We start from the raw sequence: 14,443 nt of genomic DNA, 5'->3' as shown, positions 1-14,443 counted from the left end.
TAAGCTGTTCTAGGAGTTAGGTCTTTGGTATAATCCTGCATTGCAATTGCATACCAAAGTCGTCACCATCACTCCAGTCCTATCAACATAATGTATTATAATGAAGAATTTGGGTGGGAGAGAAAAGGTGTGAAGGAGGTTCTTGGTAGCAAGGGAATGTTGGTGAGGCTTCTAGAAAGAAACTGACTGCTCTGCTTTCAAGCATCCTGTTGATACCCACCCACTTTGCAATGTTATTGTATCAGAAATTGCTGCTCAATTATGGGATTTTGATGAGATGAAGGTGCTGCTATGAGAAAGAAAAGAAAAACAGGAGCTCAAGAAGAAGAAGACAAACAGTAATAATCCAACTTCATCTGTATAAAAAAGTTCTGAGTTATAGAGCCTCTGAGCCAGGGCCAGGTGGACTTGAGACCCTGCCCCTCCCTAAGTTCATAGATCTAGAGAACAATCAGAATTGTGTCCTGGTGTCTTAGTTGGTAGTCCTTTGCAGTGCCTTGTGGGAGGCCTGGGTTGATTTCAGTATCAATCTCTGATACTGTAAAGCCAGCAGGAGCTGGCAACACTTGCATAGGCAGATGTCACTCTGGTGTGGAAGAAGATGGGAATGCCTGGCCTGTAACCGTCTTCATTTTAGGAAAGGTATTGATGGGCCTGTGTATATCTTTTTGGACAGAAACATTATGGCTACAAAACAAGGTTTCTATAGTGAATTGTGGTGGGGTGGCAGAATGGGACTCTGCTCAAACACAGATATGGAGGATGCTCGCTGGATAGAATTATGTGCCAGTAAGCATTCATCATGAGTTTCCTTTCATTATTAGAGAAGTAGCGAACAGAGCAGATCTTTGATAACACCACTGGTATAATACACACATTTGTCCTAACAATATACAAAATTTATACACATCTCGGCTTCTTTGCCAAGAAGTCAACAAGATACAGTTGTAACAAATAATAAACATGTCCTAGGAAATCTAGGCTCAGATGGCTCCCCAAAAATGTCATGAACTGCAAAACATATTTAATAAGACTTAAAAAAAAAAATAAAAAAAAAAAAAAAATGGGAGCAACCTCTAAGATGAAATCCAAAAAGAGTTTTGAAGTGGATGTTTTAAGATCACAAAAACAATATTCCACAATTTTTAATCGAGTATTTATAAAAGTACAGAAATTTAAAATATAGTCTTATTTGAAATGTAATTACATCTTTAAAATCTCTCCATCTGAGCACAGAGTTTCTGTCTCAAAGTCTGCCGGATTTACGGCTTGATTTACAACAATCCGTAACCCACTTACCCCCTCTTTTTGTCCTATCACTGCAGAGATGTTAACGGGCCACTCTACCTTAAATGATCACTTAGAAAACAGTATGTTCCACCTTGCATTTAGCTGTGATGCTCAGAGTACTTTTCCCAGACCTGAAGAAAAGCACTGTGTGGCTCAAAAGCTTGTCTCTCTCACCAACAGAAGTTGGTCAAATAAAAGATATTACCTCACCCACCTTGTCTCTCTAATCTCCTGGGACTGACACAGCCACAACTACACTGCATACATGTCTAAAAAGTGTAATCAAGCAACTCTATTCCAACAACTCTCCACACTTAAGGACATAAACCCATCCCAGCCTATTGGCTGCCTGACTATAAAGACACATCTTGCAAAGAAATGAAGAAAAAAAGGCCAAAATTTGTGAAACATTTCAGAGCGGTCAAGAACAAGCATAAAAAAGGAAAGGATAGAAAAGGCACTGCAGAGAGTCATAGCCACCACAGCTATACCTGGCTTCTCTCGGAACTGTTCCACAGGTTTTGATTCTGGAATCTCAACCATCACCACATCCTCCCGCTTCTCCTCCAATATAGGTCTGACCTCAATTTTTTGAGACGTATGTTTAGCTGAAGAAATTGTGTACATGTTAACAAGCTACTCATGTAGCATATGGAGAAGGCTGCAGACTTCAATTCGGATAGAAGAATTAATTTGCTCTTTTTATTTTCCAAGGTCTGATATTAAAGCACAAGATTAGTAAAAGTAGAACTTTCCCTTCTCCTATGGTACTTACTAGCATTACAAAACAAGTACCACCACTTGGATCCCAGATGTAGTATGGGGATCCAAAGCTAGATCTGTGTTAGTAGTTTTCAAAAACTACATCAAAGTTAAACTGTACTATTTTTCTTTTAGCTTTGGGTGGCAACAGGACAAGCAGGTACAGACTTTTTACTGAAGTGTTTTATGGCATCTTCTCAAGACTTGAGTTATTACATTCAAAACTAAGAAAAGAGTCTTGGGGAGAATGAGTGCTGCTTCAGCATATAATAATTCATATTCAGATTAAAAAGAAATCTGTTTCAACGGACTTTAGAAACAGGGTCAGTCTTCAGGACAATTTAAATTCTCAACAACATTCTTTTTTGCTTGTCTTATTTGACAGTTCTATGAAGTGTCACCTCACTGTCATTTATGAGCTTATAACAAACCCATTTATTTCCCTCGAAACAATTTTTCTGCCCACAAATTTTGAATCAGAATTGACTATTATTTAATAAATTAAAATTAACAAAATGTACTTCCTTACAACTGAGTGTCTAGAAATACATTCCAGGCACTGTCTCAGTTTCAGGCTCTTTACATCAGTTTTCTTCTTTATCTAAAATGAATTATTATTAATAATGATAATAATAATAATAATTTAAAAAGTTATGAAGCCTAAGCCTACAGGGTGATTTTCAATAGAAAAATATGGGGTGGATTTCATGTACGGAAACCTTACAATAAGGTAATGAAACTTCACTCACCTCCATCAAGGCTTCTAGATGCCCGTTTACTTGCTGTTCGTTCAAACTGCGGAGCAGGTCTGTCAATCAATGCACTAGCTTGTCTTGTCTGGGCCTGCGTCCGTCCACTATAACGAAATTTAGAGCCCAGTGCCAGGAACTTGCTTTTGGGAAGTGCTTCAGGGGAAGTTAGCCTGAAAGGTACACATGTATTTTAGTTTTATATCTCCAAATCACTCATACTATATAGAAAAAAATTAAAAAGAGATGGGGGGGCCCCACAACAGAAAAACTGAATATTTTTCTAAATGATCTCTTCATATAATATACTCCCGGGGGGGATTCTGCATGACTACATGCCTGCAGAAAACGCTCCCCATCCCCACAGAATTCCTGTGCTTCTCTGCAGAAAACAGCAGGGAAGCAAAGGGAAGCTGGGGCACAGGGGGAACCATGAGTGCAGTTTGGGGCAGGCGGGATTGCACCCCCACAGAATCGAGAGATGGGGGGGGGCACACGGGGTTACATGCCACTGCCCCACCCCATTTCTGCAAGCACAGATCTGCCCAGCTCAAGGAGGCTGCATGTCTACTCCCCAGACTCTGCAGCTGAATGCTGCCTCCTGGGTCCTAGTGCCTGTCGTGCTCCCCTTCTGTGTGCTGGGAGCCTTCCTGTTTTCTGTGGGGGGGGGGGGGGAAATGAGGGTAGGGTCAGGGGGAAGAGGCAGTGTGGAAGGAAGGGTGTGTGGAATAGGGCAGGGGGAGGGGGATGGAGAAGAAAAGGGGATAGGGGAATCACGGGAGGAAGCGGGAGCCCGGCATGCAGCATCCCTTCGGCAGGCTCCCCCGTTAAGATGACCCATCGAACCCTCACCCTGACAAGCCCTACCCCCCTACACCTGGACCCCTCTGATGAGCCCCGTACACCCAGAGTCCACTTCATTAATCCCCAAGCAGCTGCACCTGGACCCCCACCCCATCAAGCTCCACTCCCCAGCACCTGGACCCCCCACCTGCAAGGTTTCTATATTAACCAAAAATATAACATTTAGATTTCTCTTCAAGAAAAAGCTTTAGGGAGTAAGGAGTGGGCCTTAGATTATTAACATGGGAGAGTCTAACATATATTTACTATCCAGCAACCATTTTTCAGACCAAAAGACTTGCATGAAGCATCTCATGTTATTTCTTTAGCACAACGGTTCATCTGAAGTTATATTCATTTACAAAAAGGAACTATTATCAAGAATTTTTTCTTGACCTTTCTCATATCAGTACCTGCACCTCAAAATCCCACAGCTGAGAGGCATTTTCTGATACAACACCACTGCAAAGTGGATACCAGAACAAGGTGGATGACAGCACAGCAACCAGCATCTTTCTACAAACCTTGACATCCTTAGCTCTCATGGAACTCTGTCACTGGTTTTCTCAGTCTCAGCCTCTATTTCACTCAATCTCTTATTAAAAAGAAACCATTTAGGGGTAAAGATGGAACAATACCCGACAGAGATACCGGATAAAATAACCAATATCGGAGTTAGATATTTGGCAAACACTTCTTTATTCTCATTCTCTTATGGCATTTAGATACAGATGTTATACTTTCAGTGCCTTATTTCAAGACCTCTGTATTTTGATGGATTTCCTAGGTTATGTTCTCAATGGTTAAACATTCATTTGCTAGCTTGATTTATTTTAGGAATCCTAAAATAAAACTCAGTCATCATACACACTTTTTACTCTTTACAAACCTTATTACCTTAAATCACTATAGAGGAGAGTCAGACATATCTATCAGCAAAGGAATTACAAAAATTGAGACTTAAAATTAGTATCACTATTAAATATAGTGGGTTTTTAAAAAACAGATTTTTTTTTTACAATTTTAAGCAAGGCATACCTGAAAAAAGTGTGATGTTCAACACAGACTTTCCACAGTTTCTTAGCTGCCCGATAACTAGGTAGTTTGAATCCAATGGTACTTTCATATTGTTCATGCTATGGAAAATTGCAAAGCGGATTATTTTATTATAGCTACAGGTGATGTATACAAAAGAACATCACTACATGGAACATTCCCACGTAAAACCCAGGCAAGCAACTCCGAAATTCCCCTCACAGAACTTCTTTGGCATTCTTCCACTAGAGAGATGAGGGTTTGGCCCACAAACCCTGTTGATATACGATGATATCCAGGCATCTGCAAGAAGGTATAGGCCCTTCTATATGGAGCCTGTATTTCTCTGCAGCAGTTCTGGGATCCCATTTAAAAGGGATTTTCCACCACACAAATGAAAATGTGGTCTGCTTTCATTCATGCAGGATCCAACAAGGTGGGGGTAAAACAATGCGGCAGAGGCCACTCCATTCCCCTTTTCATGTGGGAAGGAGATCCACGTACAAGTCAAAACAGCATGATCCAGCCCCTCACATACCATGTTGCTACATACTTTGACAATTGATAAAAGTACAACATTACGAATGGTCATCTAAGGTCTTATGAAATGAACAGCTATTTGCTTTCCACAGCAAGAAAAAAAAAAGTCTCTTTTCCACACAATCTTTTGTTCTCCTCATTAAAAGTATGTTTCCAAGTACTATCAGAAAGATCAAGCATTTTGCTTCATTTTGGTTATGATAAAATATTTTGTTTATATTTGTATTTCTGCAACAAAGATCTGTTATGTGCTTGACTTGTTCCAGTGAGAATATGTTCAACAGCAGAATACCATACTCTACAAGTAGGTGGAGCTAACTACTATGTAATTTATCATTCAAATGCAATTTTATAATCTGAGATAGATATTTTAGTTTTATATTATAAATTTAATCTACTACAAAGCCAAATAAGACAGGAAATAAGTTATAATTTAAAATGAAAAACCAATTGTACTATTGCAATTATAGAAACAACTTTAAATCTCCACAGCACTTTTCTGTTCTTTTTGCAAACAAGACTAAACTGGGCACTAATTAGAAAACGTTTTGTTACAATACAGGACAAAAATAGAAGATAAACTGGCAATGTACCTCCCCTGGCCGGATCTTAATGAAGAAGCTGCTGCGTTTGTAGGAAATCTTCAGCACTTTGGGCCAAGGAAAGCGGTTGATTCTCAGTTTATCTTTATAGACAAGAAGGCCACTGGAACAGACTCCCAGAATGATGTCAACTCCCTCCAAGTCCTAAGAAAGTTAATACATATTTATACCTGCACCAGTGTTGGAATTACAAGTTCCAACAACTGATCACCCAACATTTTCTCTATACACTCCTTCTGTCTTTTCCTAAATAGCTACTGAATTCATTTGTCCTGCATGCTTGAACAGCTTCCAACTTCCCACGTGCCAAGGGCCAATTTTACTTTCCTTCAGATCTCTCCTTAAAACCTCCTCTCTTCTATTGATCTCTTCTCCAACCCCATCTGCTCAAGTTTGTGTCTGATCTTTTAGAGTTTATACTGTATTTATAAGAATTCTGAGAGTGGATTATTTTTCAGGATCAAACATTTGTTTAAATTCTTCAGACTAAGGGCTTGTCTACATTGGTAGGTTTATAAAGAGCTCTCTATAATATACAGAGAAGCAAATCAGGAAGTGTAACTTCCTTTTTATAAAGCTTGCAGTAATGCTTACAACATATCTATTATATGCTTGCATTTCTGCAAGGCTGGCTGGCTGCCTGACTGCCTACATCTTTGAACAGGGCTCTTGAAATAAGGAACCTGCGAGCCCCAACCTACTCCAACAACAACAAAATCTCTTACCTTGGCTTGGTGAAGGTCTACTCCATACATAGATAGCTTTTTTGCATTCTCAAGAAATTCAAGGTCTGCTTGTGCTGGAGTCATGGATCTAAAAAAGGTTATGTGGAAAAACAAAAGACAATGAACTTACTATTATCTATAATAATGATTAGTTTAAAAGGAATAAACAGTGATCTTTTATTTAGCAAAAGAATTGCTGAGCCTTGGTTTGCTGAATTCCTTTTCTGAATGCAGAATGTTATGTTTACAAAAGATACTGCTTCGTATTTATTCTACGATAATTCCTCAACACCTTATGCCTCTGAAGTACCTAGGGTGACCATACATCCCATTTTGGCCGGGACAGTCCCCTTCTTAAACCCTCTCCTGGGCACCCTAATTTTTTTGGAAAAACTGGGCATTTGTCCCAGTTGTCCAGTTTTGCCAAAAGAGTGGGGGCATGCCCCCCTAGTGGGGCATGGAGGAATGTTGGGGGCAGGCGGTAAAGCAAGTGGCTTGGGCCAGCCCGGCACACAAGCTGGGGCTCGGGTGAGCCCCACACGATGTCCCATTTTCTCTTTGGGAAATGTGGTCACCCTAGTAAACAAAGACTGAAAAAGGAAAGCATCACTGTACGAATCATGGCACTGATTCTCTAAACAGCCAACTTCATTTGCAAAAAAGGTGAACAAATTAAATCTACTGAAGGCAAACAGTGAACTGCGGTACCCACTCAATACTTTCCAGAATCCAGCTATTGTTCTGAGAATTAAATGCCAGGGCAGTTGAAATCACTTAATAGGAGACTCCTACTAGGAGCAGGCTAGATGAATGAGACATTTTCTGGAAATAGATAGTGCCTGTCCATAGGAGAGGCAATACAATGCAACTCTGGATAAAAGAAACATCCTGATAATGGGGATATTTTCAGTGTTCTTGAAATGTCTCTGTTAATAGGGTTCTATTTGCAAGTTGTGTCCAAATGCTATATTGGGACAGTACCCATTTATATACGTTTAGTTTTGTTTGCTGCTTTGATATCTTACTTACAAAACACTTTAAATTTTATGTAAACTGTAAATCCTAGTGTTATGTCTTATGCAGGCATGATACAGCACAGACCAACGGGAATAAAAAGGATTAATATTGCAACAATAACCTATTTTAAGTGGAACAACAAGGTCAACATTCATCTCCTAAACACAAACTCTCTATAGTTCAAATAAAATGGCAATAGCACTAAGAACATTTTATGTGGAAATTCTTTACCTAAAAACATCTGATGTTTAAAGTTCTCAGAACAACATCCAATATTAATGAACTCATCTATATAAGAGGGAGACTATGTCATGCTACAAATTTAGATATAGCCATGCTATTCAGGTCAACTTTTAATATTTTTGTTTTACACAAAATACTTCATGTTCACTGGCTCTTTTAAGAGAATAAAATAGCCAAAAAAATAATTCAGCGATGTTAGTTTCCTGTTCTATCACAAATAGTACTTTATAACCTGAAGTCAAAGGAAGATACAGAGCAACGGACAAGCTTATCTTCCTCACTTCCTCTCCCCGTCAGTACAAATAGAGAGAAATCAATTTAAAATATTGATCTGACCGTGTGAGTTTGAGGTGTTCATTATAGCTTTGGTATCACCCTTGGACTGAAGTCCACTATTACAGGTTATGCTTATGTTATTAGTTTGCATTTGTCGTGGAAAGGGCTTCACCTTTGCTTTTAGTTTTCTATCGGCATTACTGTGGCTCAACTGTCAGCTTTGGGGTGGTCAAGAGAGACTGCAGGTTCAAGTCCCACACAAGGGCTTGGGCTCATTCTTAGTGTTTTATAGGGTTTTCTTTCTTCCGCTAAAACTACTGACACTTGCACCCCTCTTTCAGATTGTACAATACTTATATACCAAGGTGGTAGGCTCCTTAAAAAGTGCGAAGAGAGGTAGGTAATAAATACACAATTCAGTGTGATCTCTGTAGTTGAACATGTCAGTATATTAGCATAAATATGCACAATATAAGATAAAATTTCTTTTTCAAAAAGTTTTAATTTAGTTATTAAGCTCTTCTAACCTGATACAAGAGCTGCTCAAGAGAGACCCACCAGTATGAAAAGGTAGTCACAGAGGGATAAAGAAACCTTTCACAAATATTAGGTTATAGGAAACCTTCATTCCCTTTAATATCATCATCCAACAAAGTTGAAAGTGCAGCTACATACCTAGTAATAAATTTGAAAAATTGCTATACTCTGAAAGACACAAAACGGTGGACAAACGGACAAAAATGGGAGTGTGTGGAGGGGAGAAGGGGAAGGAAGCAGTAAAGGCTACAGTTTGTAAGTAAATAGTCTCAAGGAGCAATTACTATTACATGACCAACTCTGGACTTTCTCAGTATTGGAATGCTTCAGAGCACTAGCAGGATAGTTTATGCAAAGCACGTGGGTTATAAATTCTGGAAGGACATTCTGTAACTGTTTGGAGTTTATTTATTTATTTAAATCAGATGGATTTTATTTGTGAACTGAACACTCATCTATGAAACTAACTCACTCTCTCTCTCTCTATTTGAGGCTCACAAAAGATATTGATGGCCCTGAAGAGAAAAATAAAAGAACTCAGAATTTGAGAAAATACTAAATGGCTATTATTCTAATTACTCCAGACAAGCTCCCTCAATACCACCACTCACCTGTATGTTTTATGTAGTTCCATGACTTTTTCTTCAAGTTCCTTTGTCTGGTTTGGGGCCAGTTTAAACTCACTGACATAATCTGAGCTATGTAACTCCGGGTCATAATCTCCCAATTCAGACTGGACTGTGTAAGAACTCAGCAGGGCCAGTGTTGCAAAGGAACAAGGCAGATGCCCTGTAACAATGTCATGTCTAAGCTGAAGACACAAATAATACCTACAGGGAAGAAACAGAAGATGTGATTTTAACTGAGAGTGCAATAGAACAGTGGTTCTCAACCAGGGGTCTGGGGGAGGTTTCAGGGGGTCCGCCAAGCAGGGACAGCGTTAGACTTGCTGGGGCCCAGGTCAGACACCCAAAGCCCCATCACATGGGGCTGAAGCCCAGGGCCCTGAGCACCGCCACACAGGGCTGAAGATGAAGCCTGAGTAACGTAGCTTCGTGGGCGCCCTGTGGCCCCAGGCAATTGTGCTGCTTGCCACCCCTTAATGCCAACCCCGGCTTTTATACGCAGAAAACCAGTTGTGGCACAGGTGGGCCATGGAGATTTTACAGCATATTGGGGTGGGCCTTGTTAGGGGGCTTATTCCTTCACCCACTTACTTCCCTGGTCCTTCTCGCATGAACAGAGAGCAACAATACCCGAAGTCCAAAGGTGCAAACAATTCAATGTTTATTGGGGTGAACTTCCAGAAAGCATGATTCCAGTTTCCTTCCTTAGTGTCCCCCTTCCCAGCTCTGACACCACAGAGCCTTACCTGTGTCCCTGTTCCCATTCCAGCCCTTAGCTAAACACGATTCCAATTTCCCCACCCCCATTCCCTGTTCCCATTCCCCCCCCCACTTCCTGATTGATTGCAGACTATATAGTAAAACTTGAGTTCTGCTTAGCCATATCTTAACCAATCATTTTACTGAAATTTAACTAACCAATCCTAACATATTGTAACATGATTATTTAACCAATTATATCCCACCACCTTAATTAGTTTACATCCAGCAAAATTAATTATACAGTAGACAGAAACAATCACAGAACCAGACAGAGATTATACAGACAAACAATAGGGAAATGGGGACTACAGTGATAGAACAACAAAGAAATGAGGATTTCACATCCCAACTATTGATAAGTGAGTTCTTGCCAGACAGGATGCTATCGAACTAAGTTTCCTTTTACATTTTCTAGGCACTTCCCTTTCTCTGGAGGCAATGGGCATTATCAGGACAGGATTGTATTCCTAACAGCCCAATAGCACCTTATTTCAATGGGACTAGTTTGGAATGTGAGGATGTGACCGGTTGCTTCCCAGCTTATGGCTGCCTCTGCTGCTTAGCCGAAGGCCTTAGCCTAAGCACAGGGCCTCAGACTGTCACAGTAAGAGAAGGCTCTTACACCGACAGACAGTGATTTTGATTCTTTCTTTTATACCTCTATAACTAGCTACGTGATAATAATACACCTAAATTCTTAGAGTATAGGCCTTTACAGACAGGCCTGAATATCTATATCCTAACAGGCCTCATCAAGAAAAAGGCTGAGAACTCCTGCAACAGAAGACAAAAACCTAGTCACTTTATTTTGAGCTCAAGCTCCCGAGGAAATGAAGAGGAAGGCCACATTTTATGCTGCTAAATGGCATGGAGTGATGTTTGTATTGGCTTATAAGAAAAAAAAGAGTTAGTGCACCCTTCTCATTCAAAGGATAAGGGCTACATGTGCAGCAGTCTGAAAGGAAGAACGATTCACCCCCTTCAAAATGGAGCCGGGGATGGTTTTGATAACTGAAATCAGACTTTGTTCAAGGCATTTAAAAGTATGTGTAGGTATGCGCGCACGCACACACACACTCTACATAAAAATCTTGCACATAAAGCCTTCAAAGCAGACTATGTCTAGTCCTATAGTATTAACTCTAAAATATACTTGAAAACAAAGATTTATAAATAGCTTTTGAGCTTTTACCTGAAAAGCAAAATATTATGCACTTCTATTGTACTTTCCACTCTCAGTACTTTACTAACTGATTAGCAAAGTTAAAAGGAAATAATCTGTCTTTACCTGGTTATATCCTCTGTCAGCTGTGCTGGATCTGGTGGATAAAACTTCACATTGAATGTAAAGTTCCAGGGGGCTCCTGTAATTAGAAACATACAAGTTTTGAAAATTTACAACAAAAATGTTCACAATACAGAAGTTTATAAAAATTATGAATATCGAATCTGACTTTAAAAATAAAGCATTCAAATGATACTTTATATTTTAATGCTGCCATTTGAATAATTGATTATAGAATGTAGTTTAAAGAGAAGTGCTAAAGTCTCTGATCTGTTTTCATTTACTTAGCTTAAAACATATCTTTTATGGGGAACACGTAACCAGACTATGTGGAGGTGGACATATTCACATGAAAGACATCCCAGATAATATAAGAAGTGTGGAATTCACATGTTTTGGAATCTACTGCTCATTAAATACTTCATACCTCTGTTTGCTTTTTATAGATGTGATAAAGTATGAATAGAGGTCAAACTGTAGTGTGGGTTAATGAATTAGCATTTTACCACCAAAGACTCAGGTTTTAAATCTCTCCTAGGTGAGAAGAAAGAGGTGTTTAGTGGTTAAACATTGGCCCATGCCACACAGCCACCATATAAATTCAGTACAAATGTCTATCTGTAGTCAAGAAACACCCAGGGCTAAAACAGCAAGGGTTTTGCAGGTCAAGACTGAAATGTTTTAGTACAGCTGAATTACAAGGTTTATGTAGACAGTACTTAGCTCTAATTAGTGTCATCAGTCTTACTTCTATGAGTACTACAATATATTCAAAATGCATGCTCAGCCACTATTCAAATAAATCACATCTAACACGCAAAGATGTAAAACTGTATGTTTATTTTTCAATTTATACAAAAATGAAACCTTTCATAAACTCTCTGGGAGTCATACTGTATTTGAAAATAAAGGTTTTTAAACAAACTGACAAGTGAAATCATTAAAAAGATACAAAATATAATGTTCCAGTACAGGACCTTACAATCATAATTACGTTGTGTGGACATTAAAACTCACCCCTCCCCTCCTTACTTCAGAGAGTTCAGATACCAAGAAGGTAGTAGCTTTAAAGATTTATTTTTTCAAGTGTTCAGAATGAGGTCACCATTTCCTCTTGGAGGGTATAATCAATTTTGCCCTTAGATAGCTGACCTGAAGGGCAGAGGCATTAAATGCTTCAGTAGGGAATTTCTAAAATTGCTGCAAAAACCTGAGTCAAATATAACGACTTCATTCATCACCCTCTAATTCAATAGTTTAAAATGGTACTTAATTCAGGGAGGCAAGTTTTTCTGATTTTGTTTCTTAAAAGATTTAATAAGTCCCACATGGGGCTGGCACGGGGGAGGATGGGAGAAACCAAACAGACTCCATTTACAGATTTGCTTCTTACCCAATACCATAATTGAGTTAAGGGACAAATCCTGCCATTTTCATTGTATGGTGCCAGAAACATTCAAATTATTCACGAATAAGTTTAAGATAACTGTGAGCAACTTTCCATCTATTTTAAGGGGTACACAAACATTCTGGGGTTGTCTGTAGAAAAGTATTGTTCCCTTTTTTAGATCTGTATCTTAATCATGTCATTTTTCCAGTACGACAATTTAAATGCATCTTAATCAGCTGAGTGAAACAAAGGGTTCCTTTAAATATCGTCCTGCTGTAGGTTTTTGCACAGCTAAAGCCGTGCACACAAACAATTGCTTTTGTAGATTATAAAAATAAAAACGGATGACTGAATGAAGAAGCTTTCCCAATGCTGTTTGTTTATCAACTCCAATGGAGTTTTGCCTCGATTATGCCACACAGAGAACCTCTTCAGTTCATAGCTTTGTTGAAATACCTCTCCTCCTCCCTGTTAACCTACACAGAAATTCACTTTCACTGCAGTGAGAAGTCTTGAGTGTGCGTATTCTTTGAAGAAAATCTGGTCTCTGAAAATGGATCTACATGGACACTGGTCCCTGCACTGAACTGGCCCAATATCAGAAGAAGTCACAGTCCATTTCTGCTTATACTGTGAGACATTTATCCTGACACTGTTCAAGCCACTTGTTCAACTCAGCTATCCCATTTGGATGCCTGAGCAGTTCTGAAGAATCCACAGAAGTTTGCCACAACATATACTTTTCTTTTCCCCTTACCAGCAGGCTGAAAGGCATCTACCTAATTCTGGACTGCACTATGGAGGTACAGCGTTTGTCTGCCTCCTGACAATGTACTGTAGGATAGTCTTCATTGTAACAAAGTGCCACTATTAAGAGTAAAAAGAGGGGGTGCATGCTGTTTGAACTTGTGCTGATCCCTGAAAAACACCCTTCCATGAACTCTAACTGGTTTTTGGCGGTTCTCTGAATTGTAGGCCAAAGCTATAAATACCTACCAGTAAAAAAATAGATCAAGATGAACTCAATCCACTTACCATGAACCTGCTTTTTTATTTCTTTGGCAGAATCCAGCCATGTCTGTAAGAGGAGAAAATAGTAAAATTCACACAGTTGACAAGTACTAAAAGAAACACCACAGGAAACAGTACTGTCAATCAGCTAAATAAGCAGCTATCAAATGTGAACTGAACTAGCTTTTGTAATGTGTGTATACCATATATATTATACAATATCCACCCACCCCTATATTACTCTATACTACTACTCAGACACATGTACAACATCCTAAGTTTCCCCATTTTTCAGCATGTTCACTCCAGCCTACTATCATCACACCATTCATCCACAGGCAGTTCAAAGTTGAGAGAGGGAAAGGATGGGATGGGATGGGATGGGATGGGATGAAGGATAGCAGCAGAATTCACATCCGTGACTTTTGTCCCCCTGTGGCCAGCTAGTACATATACACTGCATACATGATAAATTAAAATTCCAAAGGACATGAAAGCTCTATATACAAAAAGTTTTATTTATTTGAGCTCCAACAATGGCCTTGAACAATAAAGTGTGAACTTCCAAGGGAAGCCATCTCTCTCTCTGGATCTAAAAGTGCAGAATACGCTGCAGTTTTCTCATTAAAATAAATGCTCTGATGAAATATTGCAACCTACATTTTTCTCAAATTCCAGCATCAGACAGTATAAGCTAGAACTAGCCATTAGGAAGAGAAACGCACAGATCCATAAAGGTTTTAACACTGC

The 14,443-nt window shown here is 39.3% G+C and overlaps 1 protein-coding gene across 50 annotated transcripts in view; it reads right to left on the bottom strand.

The window, feature by feature from the left end:
• Nucleotides 1-14,443, bottom strand: part of EPB41 (erythrocyte membrane protein band 4.1) — a 198,699-nt gene that overhangs the window by 63,876 nt on the left and 120,380 nt on the right. For 43 of the 50 annotated variants that reach the window (XR_005222823.2, XM_043532062.1, XM_043532092.1 and 40 more), the window contains 8 exons: nt 13,718-13,760; nt 11,296-11,371; nt 9,231-9,449; nt 6,547-6,634; nt 5,813-5,965; nt 4,683-4,780; nt 2,802-2,974; nt 1,782-1,898 (listed from right to left, as the gene is read on the bottom strand). Coding sequence is in view for 49 of the 50 variants with exons in the window: in XM_043532062.1 (XP_043387997.1) it covers nt 1,782-1,898; nt 2,802-2,974; nt 4,683-4,780; nt 5,813-5,965; nt 6,547-6,634; nt 9,231-9,449; nt 11,296-11,371; nt 13,718-13,760 (967 nt within the window). In the remaining variant the exon portion in view is untranslated. The remainder of the gene's footprint in view (nt 1-1,781; nt 1,899-2,801; nt 2,975-4,682; nt 4,781-5,812; nt 5,966-6,546; nt 6,635-9,230; nt 9,450-11,295; nt 11,372-13,717; nt 13,761-14,443) is intronic. The other 7 variants (XM_043532075.1, XM_043532086.1, XM_043532099.1 and 4 more) reach the window with 1 other exon arrangement.

This window comes from Chelonia mydas, chromosome 19 (assembly GCF_015237465.2).
Source record: "Chelonia mydas isolate rCheMyd1 chromosome 19, rCheMyd1.pri.v2, whole genome shotgun sequence".
NCBI lineage: Eukaryota > Metazoa > Chordata > Testudines > Cheloniidae > Chelonia > Chelonia mydas.
Note: the sequence above shows the minus strand (reverse complement) of the source record. Positions and strands in the feature narration are given on the sequence as shown.